General features: G+C 53.0%; 1 protein-coding gene across 2 annotated transcripts in view; it reads left to right on the top strand.

The window, feature by feature from the left end:
* TSHZ2 (teashirt zinc finger homeobox 2) overlaps positions 1-13,384 on the top strand; it is a 415,499-nt gene that overhangs the window by 243,386 nt on the left and 158,729 nt on the right. The window contains exon 2 of one of the 2 annotated variants that reach the window (XM_036244869.1): positions 9,777-12,849. In XM_036244869.1, coding sequence (XP_036100762.1) covers positions 9,777-12,841 — 3,065 coding nt within the window. In that variant the 3' untranslated portion in view covers positions 12,842-12,849. Of the gene's footprint in view, positions 1-9,776; positions 13,069-13,384 lie in introns of those variants that run through there. The other variant, XM_036244868.1, reaches the window with a different exon arrangement.

The following is a 13,384-nucleotide window of genomic DNA, read 5'->3' as shown; positions in this document are numbered from 1 at the left end:
ATTTGAACGACATACGGTGCTATTGTGAGGATCAAGTCATGTAACACGTATAAAGAAATTAGCCCGCTCGGCCGGCCGGTGTGGCTCAGTGGTTAAGCGTCAACCCAGGCACCAAGAGGTCGCTGGTTCAATTCCTGGTCAAGGCACATGCCCAGGTTGTGGGCCAAATCCTGAGTGGGGGCATGCAGGGGGCGGCCAATAGATGTTCTCTCTTATTGATGTTTCTCTCTCTCGCTCCCTCTCCCTTCCTCTCGCTCTAAAATCAATAAAGAAAAAAATTTATTTTACAGTAAGTCCTCCCTTACAATTTATTTTTTTACAATTTTTATTAATTTATTTTTGTTACAGATGTTTCTCCTTTTTCTCGCCTAGACACCCTCCTCCCCATCCCGCTCCCCGCCCCCAGCATTGTTGTCCATGGCCGTTGGTTATGCTTACGTGCATATACGTTCTTTGGTTCATCTCATCCATCCCTCCCGCCCCTCTCCTCTGAGGTTTGTCAGTCTGAACCATACTCCTTTCTATGTCTCTGGGTCTATTTTGTTCATCAGCCCACCTTGTTCATTCTATTCCACAAATAAGTGAGATCATGTGGTATTTGTCTTTTTTTTTTTTTTTAAAGAAATTAGCCCACTGGTTCTTACATCTGCATTTGCTTTCAGTAGCTGATAGCTACTAGTCCTTTTCAAAGTAGAGAATAAGCTGCCTCACAGCTGAGAGTTCCCAGCCACGGAGGAGTCCACGGATCCGTGGCGTGGTTACGTAAGTGTTGCTCAAAGAAGGAAAGCTTGAATTGAGAGCTCTCCCCAGTCCCTCCATTTGATCTGATTGCACCAGGGTGGAAACCCCACTCCCTCCAAGGCGGGGAGGTCTCACCGTGGTCCTCTGCGCCGGGCTGGTCACGTGACGATGCTGGTGGCGCGTCCACCGTGAAGAAGCAGAGTTGGGAAATCCAACATCTGTGCTGTTACTCGTAGAACTGAAGAACACCAGGGCCAGAAAGTCCTCCCTGGCTGAGGACTTAACCATAAGACACGAAGTTCTCTTCCCCTCAGACTTCTGTGATTCTAGGGACAGCAGAGATGTTTCACCAGAGAAGCAAGGGCCAGGTCCCTATCTGACAGCATCTCCGAGGGAACAGTGGTCTTTCTCTCTTTCTCTCTCTCTTTCTTTCTTAATGGGAAGTGGTCCCAGCACGAACTTAGCAGAAGAGGCAGGCGACACTTGGTCCGTTCTTGGCTAATGCAGTTAGACGTTGTCGAGAAGAGGCAATGAGAAGTGGTCATTATCCATTCTCTGCATGAAATATTTCAGAGAAAGGAGCGGCCTTTGCCAAAAAAGAAAGAGAGAGAGAAAAGATGTTTGACTTCCAGCCAGACTAGAAAGAAACAAGCTCACCTCCTTGCTCTGTGGGAGAGCTGTGCTAATGATGTTATTTCAAGTAAAACGGGGATATCCGTCTGAGAAAACACAGATGGCGTATCAACTTCAGACACTTTCTGAAGTTTGCTCTGGACAATGATTCGCTGTCCCTTTCCTTGGCTTATAAAAAAAAAAAAGAAAGAAAGAAAGAAAAAACCCTCCAAACGTCCCTGTCTTGGAAAGAACCACGTACGTGTGAGTGTGTTTGTATATCCCTATTCGGGGAAAATGTATAGAAAAGCGGTACGCACTTTTCGCTGGAAATAGTTACCGCCCGTTGAAAACTCAGAGCCGGAATCTTACACTTCGGTTGGAAGGTCTGCGTCCTCCTCAGTAGTTCTTTGTCCCTGTTTTCGGTTCGCGTCGTTGTGTCCCGTGTCTGATTGATGTGTCTCTCCGTGTGAGGATAATACAAGGACGATGATTTCTAAGCGGCAACGGCCAGAAAGCTTATGATGCGGCCCCCTCTTCTCACCCCTCATGAATATTTTCTCACTCTGCTCTTTGAAATTGTCGCCGGGACATCGCCCAACAGTAATCCGCGCCGGGCTGAAATTCCAGGTCGCTGAATACAGAGCGTTTTTCCAAGAGACCTTCTGCCTGGCACATCCGTCATCTCTCTCGATGCCGCCGCCAAGGCCTCGAACAGAGAGCTTTGCTCCCGGACGGCAGGTTACTTCATTTCTCGAAGATTGCAGACATTATCGTTACGGGTAATGACCTAATAACTTGCTATTCGATGTTTGCACATCACTTCTACGGAAGTTCCCCGCGCACGGACCACAGGCTCCTTGTAGGAGTGATTTAATGTTGAGTCACAGACCCCACCCTGGAGAGAACCCTTTTCTTATGCATGACACAGACCAAGCCGGTTCAGCTCGAGAGCAGGTATCACCCAAAAGCTGCCGGCTTGGAACAGGAGCTGGGGATAACGAAGGCGGCCAAGGCCGGCTGGCTCCCCAGCCTTCTGTGGGTTCAGTGACGATCGGGGTGCATCCACTTCTCTCCTGCTCGGTGTTTCCAACTACAAACTAAGAGCAACTGTCTAAGCCGCGGGCGTTTTGTCCTTTTTTTTTTTTTTTTAAGATTTTTTAATTGATATTTAGAAAGAGAGAAACATTGATGTGAGAGCGAAACATCGATTGGCGACCTTCCGAGGATCGAGCGTGCAACCCTGCGTGTGCCCCGGGGGGAATCAAACCCCACACCTTTCAGAGCACAGGACGGCGCCCAACCCACTGAGCACACCAGCCAGGGCCATTTTCATCCCTGGAGAGAAGAGGAGCTCAAACTCTCAAAGCCGTAACCTCCGTTGGCAAAGCTGATACCCACAGACTCAGGAACCTAGGCGGGGAGCAGGGGGCTAATTCTCTTGCTACAGTTTTGCCATGTACAGCAGACAGGGCTCCCCTGACTTTCCTGAGCAGTAAATCCCCCAGGGACTTTGCTACACAGTTTCTGTTCCACAGGCCTGGGTGGGGCTGAAAGTCTGCATTTCTCACAAGGTCCCAGGTGGGGCTGCAGCTGCTGGGTCCAGGACTACCCTCCTAGTAGGGAAGGTTTAGGACAGACTTTCTCTTCCTCCTTTGCCCGGACACGACCCCGTGAGGCGGGCAGCCTTGGGGTGGTCACTGCTATTTGGGACTGACAGGTGACGATCAGAGTTAAAGAGCTGACAGGAGAAAGCACTCCCCATCCTCAGTCTCTGTGCCTCCCCGGGGTGCCTCGGTTCAGGGTTTGCAAACGGATGGGGCCCAGACATACTTGATTTCGTCCACGTGGTTTGTCCGCAGGAACTGTCCGGCAGCGCTAGAGCCCCCGGCTGCTCCGGGCCTGGCAGCTGTACCCCTCCAGGGCGGCCGCAGCCTGGAGCCCCTCGCTGAGGCTCGTCTCTCCCCCACCTGACCTGCTTCACCCATGGAAGCCACCTGCCTTCCTCCAGGGACGCATGACCTTTCCCTCGCCCACCCCACGTCCAGCTTCTCTCCGGAACCCCTCTCTCTACCTTCCTCGCAAGGCCTTTGGAGAATCGCTGTGATAGGGTCCCGGTGAAACGTGACCCAAGTCTCTGGCATGCATAATATTTCTGGATTAAATGAAGGAACAGATGAACCGCAAAGGTGACACAGAGCGCCTGCTTGCCCTGACTTCGGCCAGCTTAGTCTTCTTTTTGCCGATGATCAAGACACAGAAAAAGTCGCAAAATGTGATGAAGATACAACTTCGCAGCCCGAGGAGCTGGGACAGTGGCCCGGGACACGTTCAGTGAGCGGACTTCTCGGTTCCTACAGATGCAAACAACGGTCCATTAAACATGCACAGTGTCCCCACTGAGTGAACGGTCTGCAGGACGTGACAAGAGAGGTGGTGGTGTCCCCGACAACTTCCAGAAAGTTCCTCCTCCGTCTCCGCAGAGCACGTGCGGGCTCAGGAGAAGCCGGCGGTGCCCATCCCCAGTGTGCCTTTCACCCTCCTGTCGACAAGACCTCGCCTGGTTTCTGCAGCCACGAAGGAGGGAGCAAGCCCTCCTCCCCATCCGTGTGTTCAAGTCACGCGCCTGTGAATGAGTTCTCTGTGATGTGGCAGGGATACAAACCCACGTGCCGTGAATGTTGTTTTTCCAGTTGAAAATCTTCCTGTTCAGAAATGTGAGCTAGGATGATTTCCTTATTTTTTTAAAATGTGTTTTTATTGATTTTTAGAGAGAGAGGAAGGGAGACGGAGAGAGAGAGAAACATCCATGAGAGAGCCACATCCATTGGCTGCCTCTTGCACGCCCCCTACTGGGGATTGAGCCCACAACCCAGGCCTGTGTCCTGGCTGGGAGTTGAACCAGTGACCTCTTGGTGCATCGGACGATGCTCAATCCACTGAGCCACACCGGCCGGGCTGATGATTTTGTTAGACAGCAGGGAGGCTGGGCCTTGGCCCGTGCTTCTGAGTTCTCTTTCAAGTGAAGTCTGTGCTCCAGAATGGCGCCAGGGACCCCCACGCTGTCTAGCCTGATCACCTCCTGAAACACAAAGCAGATGGGTCCCCTCCCCTCAGCCCTCCGAGGGGCCCCCCCAGGGCCTGGCCACCACGGAGATGGAGCTCAGCCTCCTAGAACTAGACCCTCCATCTCTTTCCCCAGCCTGCCCACGGGAGCACCAATTCATGCCAATAATAATGGCCGTATCAACAGATCTCTAGACCACGGTCACCAAACCACTGGAGACCCGTGACCAGGACATTGCCCTCCAGCCACCGTGGAACATGCCTACCAGGTACAGGGCGAGACACTCGTGCCTCCTTGTTGCATCCGCCCTGCCTCCGTGGGGTCCTCGTGGGAGTTTGAACTGTCCTCTAGTGGGGGGGACGGGCACAAGCGATCCTGTCACCACCGATGTGTTTTCAGATGAGGTCCTGGTTGAGTTCCGGCCCAGCCTTGGTGAGCTCTCCTTTTTGCGTGGGTTGTAGCCGTGCTCCTCTGCTGCCGCTTTAAAAACGGTCAGTGTTTGTACCGCGAACACTTGGTTGTGGGTTTTCAAGGCAACCGTGAAAATGGATGCCTAGGAAAAACTCCCACGCCGAACACCAGGCCGCCCCTGAATTATTCTGCACAGTTTCATTTAAATCATTCTGACGAGACATTTTTGGAGGCATTGAGGTGGTCATTTTTTTAAATTGGTTCTCCTGTGTGGTGTTCTTTTTTTTTTTTTTAACCTTTGATATAAGAGGTAATTTCTAAAATGTAAGGGTTTGTTTGTGAAATTCAGAAATATGCAGCCTATGTATTTCTTCAGTACGTTTTTTCTTTTTGAAATCCAGACCTCAGGAGGCCACCTGATGTTCATGTAGCATGTCTACTGGAGTAGCCAACGCACCTTGTCTATGGCAAACTCAGTCCGTCTGTGAAAGTCCCCGTGTGTGGGTCTTTTCTGAATTGAAGTCTGCTCACACTGAGTGTGTTTTCTGATGCTTTGCCGTCTTAGTGCGTATGCGCAGCCTTCGCGCCGGGAAGTCTAAGTCCACAGCCCAGGAGTTCTAGCAACAAGGAAGCTGGTGGCTGAGTCCTTCTGGGAAAATGACTTACGGAGTCATTCCTGTTTCATCGTTGAGAAAAGTTGGGGGGTTGGTTCTGGGTTCTGAGTCGCACCTGATCGACATTGGGGCTGGGGGGCTTGACCCATTGCAGTTGCCTTCTACACATCTGAGAAGTGCAGCCAGAGTTTGCCACGTCTGCTCGTGCATGACCTACTCATCCGTGCACTCCAGGAGTTCGCGGGCATTGCTCTGCGCCGTGTGCGTCTCGGTGCTGGGAGAAGCAAGGTCCCTGTCTTCATGGGGACAGACGTTTAATCTTTGTACGTAGGGGGAGGAGACAGTCAAACACAAACGAGATTGCAGAGTATACTGAGAGCGACAGGGATTTCAGCAAGAGGCTTGAAAGGATCTAGAGTGGCCCAGGGAACAGCCCTTGGGGCTGAAACCAAAGGATGGAAAAGGAGCAACTATGTGAGGGTCCGGAGGAAGAACTTCGCGGGCAGAGAAATCGGCAAAGACGCGCGGGTACGGGAGGGATTGGCGGGGGAACCGGAGCACGCAGGCCACCGTGCCTTAGGGAGGAACAGCAGGGCCCGGCCATAGAGCAGAGGCAAGGCCAGTCCTGTTTGCGTTGTCCCCGCGCTGAGGGTTCGAGTCTTTTGTGAGCGCAGCAAAATGACTTTGCAGGAGTTGAAACAGGGCAACATCGCCACCTAATACCTTTCACAAAGAACATCCTAGTGGTTCTTTGAAAAACAGACCGGAGTCGTCTAATCACCCTGGTGACAATAGTGGTGGGCTCGTGAGAGCAGAGGGCCCGGAGTGGAACAGAAATGGTCGTTTGCACCTGGAACGGACGGGGTTGGCTCATGAACCCGCTGTCCTGGGAGTGGAGACGCCCCCTGTGGCCAGAGTCGGGCAGTGGGACGGGACGAAATGAGAGGGGTAGGTTGGAATGAAAGATGGTGGCTCTTTCACCCCGAATTGAGGACATTCTACAGATGGTCGTCCTTTCTCATGTGTCCTGGTGTGAGGGTGACGGTCTTCTTCCACTAAATAAGCATTCATAAGGATACACTGACTCCTCGTCCACTTCCCCAAGAGTCACACAGGGAGCAATCTTACCAAATAAATCACCGATAGAGAGAGATACGGACACCCCGGTCACCCCATTCTGGCTGCCTTCTCTCTCTCGCCTCAGCTGCCGGTGGCAAACGAAACCGCTTAAGTGAAGTGAGCAGTTTTAAATGTATGATATTAAAATGTGTTTTTAAAAACTCATCGGAACCCGCAGCCGCTGTGCAAATACGCTGACTTTGACGGATGCTTCAGGCCCCCCCCCCTTTTATTTTATGAGACTTCCATGCGTTCCCTTATCGGGTGCATGAGATTTAGTCTGTTCTGCAGAAGGAAACAGACAAAAAGGGTCTCTCAGCACGAGCTGCTCTTCTGTAAAGGTTATAGTAAACATGTCAATGCCTAATTAAGCAGAAAATGCTATCTGTATTGTGGGGGAGGCGTTGGCTGTCTCCGACTTTTCTTCTGGGGAATCCATTTAGAAGGACACAGTAGATGGTGGAGTGGAGCTGGTCCGGAAGGCGCGGCCTCCAGATGTCATCAGGAAGGAAGCACACTCCTCTTCTCTTTGTGCAGTGTGTGTGTGTGTGTGTGTGTGCACGTTTCTTTCATCAACACCCATACAAAATAGCATGAATTACTTCAGCTTCCCACTAAGGATCAGGCCCTGAGCTCAGCACTGGAGATACTGAGATGAAAAATCTTAGCAACACCCTTAGCCGGGGTGATGACAAAAAGCCCTCTTTTCTCCCCCTAAATGTATCCACTTGTGTGTGTGTGTGTGTGTGTGTGTGTGTGTACACATTTTCCTTCGTTGCTGTGATTACATTCCTCATAAGTGTGGTGACTGTGGGACACTACAGCGTGGGGAACAAAGCCCTTCTAATTCTCAAGAGTGACCCTGCTTGGTTGATACAAATTTGCCTGATTCTTTGAAACATTCTGTTTGGCTCTGTAACAATTTCGTGTATTAATTTCGTAACAGACTGTTCTCCTTGAACTTACTGGTACAACTCCCTTTGCAAACGGACAAATCAGTCCAGGAAAAAGAAAATGTGACGCGGAGGAGGCGGGGGTGGTCTCCTTTAGTCATGGAGCTATTTTAAATCAGGCTTTTCTTGTAAGTAGTGACCACTCATTAACGGCTGTTGGACTTGATTGAGTAGCGTTTGTGTCTTGAAATTAATTCATGGAACTGGCAACCCGCACACCCGTTTAATGAAAAGCCCACTTGTCAACTTGCTAGGAAAGCGAACGCACAACCCTGATAGCGGGAAAACACTGACTCGGCCCTGAACCTGGGAGCTGGACTCCGTTTTCACATTTCGCCTTGGTTCATGGTACCGCGCCCTTAAAATCACGAGCTCTTGTCCCCGGCACACCCCAACGCTCCCTCCGAGGTGGTTATCCACGTAGTGAGGTCTCAGCACCTGCTTAGCCTCTAACCTGGGGTCTCTGCCATGTTTTCTTATTCATTCGGCTGCTAACAGAGAGAGAGTGGAGCCTAGTGATCAAGGCCGTGGAGCCCTGGTTGAGCTGGCTCAGCGGTTAGAGCGTCGGCCTGTGGACCAGAGAGGCCCAGGTTCGGTTCCCACTAAGGGCACGTACCTCGGTTGCAGTTTGTTCCCGGCCCTGGTTGGGGTTGTGCGGGCGGTAGCCACTCGATGTGTCTCTCTCACGTTAATGTTTCTCTCTCTCTTCCTCCCTCTCTCCCTCTCACTCTATCTGAAGATGAATGCAAAAGTGTCCTGAGGTGAGGATAAACAAATAAAATAAAATAAAATAAAATAAAATAAAATAAAATAAAATAAAATAAAATAGACATGGAGTCTCTCCTGAGAGGGACAGGGATGATGTCATGGCCCCGGGGTACTAGCTGTGTGGTCCTGAGCACATTTCTCAACCTGAGGGCCTCGGCGTCCCCATCTGTGAAGTGGAAATGATAACAGCTCCTGCCCCGTGGGGGTACTGGATGGAAGCCTGTGCCCGCAGAGTGGTCCGCACAGTTCCCGGGAGGGTCACTGCTCACGAAATAGTCCTCTTCAGCCGGGAGCCTTGGCCTTCTGGACCGCAGCGGCGTTTTCCCTACGAACCTTCCCCCCAACCCTCTGCCTGCCTCTAGGACAGACCGAGTGTGTGGCCACCCCTGCCGTCCCCTGGTGATGGGAGTGACCGCCCCCCCGGGGTTCTCCCACCGGCCCTGAGTGGGGGATGGACGCTCTTCGGGAGAATGCTGTGCTGAGGTCACGCAGCCTTGCGATCTGAGGCACAAGCGCCCTTGCTTCTGTGTCTCCTTAGACTAAAGAGTCCCGTGCTCGTCGCCGTGGGTGGATCGTGGCCAGTCCCTCCCTTTGACCCCCTCTCATGCCTTCACTTTCCCTGTGCAGTGACTGGTTCTAAATCCTTTCGGCGCGGGGAAAGCTGTTTCCCCGGCAGCACTCTGCACCCACAAATCAGACGTCAAATTGGCACCTCGTGACGGGTCCCCGCAAATCACAGTGCATTTGACATTACAGGCGCGGGACCGAGAGGGCCTTCCCAGCCTCGTCTGCAGAGGTCTCCGCAAACCAGCTCGGAACGATACCGTAGCCCCCGAACCCCGCTTCCTGACACCATCCGCTGTGCTTTTAGAATCATTACGTCTGCTGAGCTTACATAATTTTTTTGGCTATCCGTGGAAGATCTTATTCAAGACCCCGTAATCGCCCTTCCTGCCGTGTGACTCTGTACAAATAAAATTTTTGTAAAAGGGCACTGGCTATCACACATGAAAAGGCTGGGCATTCAGATGATTTCCAAGCACTGAAAAACGATGTATTCAGATGACCCTTTGCCAGGATAGCCAGGTGTCTCGGTAAACCAGGGACATGCTAAGGGTCGAGTCTTAGTTTTCTTATGAGCCAATGTCCTTCCCTGCAGAGATATGTCTTTAATAGGATTTGAATCTTAGTGCAGCCTTCCTCAAAGCCAGATGCATGAATTCAGCTACTGTCCCGTTACAGGAGCATTGAGTGGTTTTCCTTAAATGTGGAAGTGATTAGCTTGGCATTCCAGGCATTTGTAAATCTCGGACCCCTGCCAGCTACAAGGTGAAGGGGGCATTCGGTAGCAGCAAAGGCATGGTTTGGCTTTTTCCCGTGTCCACCGCTTGCAGTCCAGAAAAGAGTCGGTCGAATTGCTCTCCAGTGGGGAGCTGGGGCTGGAACACGTCACCGGGCACTGTGATTTCATCTCTCCTCGTTGTCTTGCAGGCTACGCCCAGGAGGAGCAGCTGAAGGACGAGGAGGAGATAAAAGAAGAAGAGGAAGAGGAGGAAGACAGCGGTTCCGTGGTCCAACTTCAGAGCAGCAATGACCCCGGGACGGACGAGGAGCTAGACATGGGACCGGAGCAGAAGGGCTGCTTCAGCTACCAGAACTCTCCTGGCAGCCACCTGTCCAATCAGGACGCGGAGAACGAGTCTCTGCTGAGCGACGCCAGCGACCCCGTGTCCGACGTCAAGAGCGTGTGCGGGCGAGATGCCGTGGACAAGAAAGCGAGCTCTCGCGCCAAGCTCCCCAGCGAAGCCCACAACTGCATGGATAAGATGACGGCCGTCTACGCCAACATCCTGTCCGACTCCTACTGGTCGGGCCTGGGGCTGGGCTTCAAGCTGTCCACCAGTGACAGGCGGAGCTGTGACACGCGCAACGGCAGCAACAAGACGGATTTCGATTGGCACCAAGACGCTCTGTCCAAGAGCCTGCAGCAGAACTTGCCCTCCAGGTCCGTGTCGAAGCCCAGCCTGTTCAGCTCGGTCCAGCTGTACCGGCAAAGCAGCAAGGTGTGCGGGACCGTCTTCACCGGGGCCAGCAGGTTCCGGTGCCGCCAGTGCAGCGCCGCCTACGACACCTTGGTCGAGCTGACTGTCCACATGAATGAAACGGGCCACTATCAAGACGACAACCGCAAGAAGGACAAGTTGCGACCCATGAGCTACTCGAAGCCCCGCAAACGGGCCTTCCAGGACATGGACAAGGAGGATGCCCAGAAAGTCCTGAAATGCATGTTTTGTGGCGACTCCTTCGACTCCCTCCAAGATTTGAGCGTCCACATGATCAAAACAAAACATTACCAAAAAGTGCCTTTGAAGGAGCCAGTACCAACCATTTCGTCGAAAATGGTCGCCCCGGCGAAGAAACGCGTCTTCGACGTCAACCGGCCTTGTTCCCCCGATTCCACCACGGGGTCGTTCGCGGATGCGTTCTCCCCCCCGAAGAACACCAGCTTGCAGCTGTCCTCCAACAACCGCTACGGCTACCAGAACGGCGCCAGCTACACCTGGCAGTTTGAGGCCTGCAAGTCCCAGATCCTGAAGTGCATGGAGTGTGGAAGCTCCCACGACACCTTGCAGCAGCTCACCACCCACATGATGGTCACGGGTCACTTTCTCAAGGTCACCAGCTCTGCCTCCAAGAAAGGGAAGCAGCTGGTGTTAGACCCGCTAGCCGTGGAGAAAATGCAGTCTTTGTCGGACGCCCCGAACAGCGATTCTCTGGCTCCCAAGCCATCAAGCAACTCCGCGTCCGACTGTGCCGCTTCTACGACAGAGATCAAGAAGGAGAGCAAAAAAGACAAACCGGAGGAGGGCAACAAAGACGAGAAAGTCGTGAAAAGCGAGGACTATGAAGACCCTCTGCAGAAACCTTTAGACCCTACGATGAAGTACCAGTATCTGAGGGAGGAGGATTTGGAGGATGGCTCAAAGGGTGGGGGGGACATTTTGAAGTCGTTGGAAAACACCGTCACCACCGCCATCAACAAGGCCCAGAACGGGGCTCCCAGCTGGAGCGCGTACCCCAGCATCCACGCAGCCTACCAACTGTCAGAGGGCACCAAGCCTGCCTTGCCTCTGGCCTCACAGGTGCTGCAGATTCGACCGAATCTCGCCAACAAGTTAAGGCCGATTGCTCCCAAGTGGAAGGTGATGCCCCTGGTGTCTGTGCCCACGAGCCTGGCCCCGTACACTCAAGTGAAGAAAGAGCCAGAAGACAGAGATGAGGTTGGGAAGGAGGCTGGGAAGGAGAGTCCCCACGAAGAGGCATCGTCTTTCAGCCACGGCGAGGGGGAGACTTTCTCCAACAGCGAAACCCCTTCCGAATCCAAAAAGGCTGAGCCTTGTCCCCCGAAGGAGGAGGACAAGCTGGGGAAAGGGGGTGGTGAGGAGAAAGCCCAGCCCTTAGAGTCGGCGTCTTCCCTCAGCAACGGGGGCGCCCCCGCCGACCACGCGGCGGCCCTGCCGTGCATCAGCCCGCTCAGCGCCCTGCAGTCCGTCCTGAACAATCACCTGGGCAAAGCCACGGAGCCCCTGCGCTCCTCCTCCTGCTCCAGCCCGAGCTCAAGCACAATCTCCATGTTTCACAAGTCGAACCTCAGCGTCCTGGACAAGCCGGTGTTGAGTCCGGCCGCCACGAGACCGGCCAGCGTGACCAGGCGCTACCTGTTTGAGAACAACGACCAGCCCATCGACCTGACCAAGTCCAAAAGCAAGAAAGCCGAGTCCTCGCAAGCACAATCCTGCACGTCCCCACCTCAGAAGCACGCTCTGTCTGACATCGCTGACATGGTCAAAGTCCTCCCGAAAGCCACCACCCCGAAGCCCGCCTCTTCCTCCAGGGTCCCGCCCATGAAGCTGGAAATGGACGTCAGGCGCTTCGAGGATGTCTCCAGCGAAGTCTCGACTCTGCATAAGAGAAAAGGCCGGCAGTCCAACTGGAACCCTCAGCACCTTCTGATCCTGCAGGCTCAGTTCGCCTCGAGCCTCTTCCAGACGTCAGAGGGCAAGTACCTGCTGTCCGACCTGGGCCCACAGGAGCGCATGCAGATCTCGAAGTTTACGGGACTCTCGATGACCACGATCAGCCACTGGCTGGCCAATGTCAAGTACCAACTTAGGAAAACGGGCGGCACGAAATTTCTGAAAAACATGGACAAAGGACACCCCATCTTTTATTGCAGTGACTGTGCCTCCCAGTTCAGAACCCCTCCCACCTACATCAGTCACTTAGAATCGCACCTAGGTTTCCAAATGAAGGACATGACCCGCATGGCTGTGGAACAGCAAAGCAAGGCGGAACCAGAGATCTCCCGGGTGTCGTCGGCTCAGAGGTCTCCGGAAACCATAGCTGGCGAAGAGGACACAGACTCTAAGTTCAAGTGTAAGTTGTGCTCTCGGACATTTGTGAGCAAACACGCAGTAAAACTCCACCTAAGCAAAACGCACAGCAAGTCACCCGAACACCATTCCCAGTTTGTAACAGACGTGGATGAAGAATAGCTCTGCAGGTATGGGCTTGCTCCCAGGTGGTTGTGACAGTGGCCTTGTGAGGAGCTCCCTTGTCAGGGAGATGGGTCTCTTTAGAGGCAGCTAATGTCTCCCTGTACCCAGAGGCCATAGCCTGCTGGAATAGGACTTATTTTACGAAGACTAGAACATAAGTCCTACCTGCTCTCAATCTCCCCAGTGCAGACTTGGGCGATAGAACGAGATGGGTTAGAGAGAAGGGGCTCACAGCTTCCTGCTTCCTGACACGTGAGTCCTGTAGTTTGCCAAGGCCCAGCCCACCAGGTCCACCCAAGGCTGCATGTCAGTTTAATTAATAAGCACTAACTCCTCTCCCGCTCCCAGTTCACCACCTCCCCTTCCTTCCCGCAGGAATGCAAATGACTTAGCGAGGGATAAGGAAAAAGCCATGCACAGAATAAAGACTGTAGAGTTCCTGGGGGCAGCCACTGTACAGAGATGTCTTCATCAGCTCACGAGTAGTTTAAGGTTGTCTTTATCATCATCCCTTGTAATCAATGCTTTTGGTAGCTTGCA

This window comes from Molossus molossus, unplaced genomic scaffold, assembly GCF_014108415.1.
Source record: "Molossus molossus isolate mMolMol1 unplaced genomic scaffold, mMolMol1.p scaffold_m16_p_6, whole genome shotgun sequence".
Classification (NCBI taxonomy): Eukaryota; Metazoa; Chordata; class Mammalia; order Chiroptera; family Molossidae; genus Molossus; species Molossus molossus.
The sequence above is the reverse complement of the archived record's forward strand: the minus strand, read 5'-3'. Positions and strand labels throughout refer to the sequence as shown.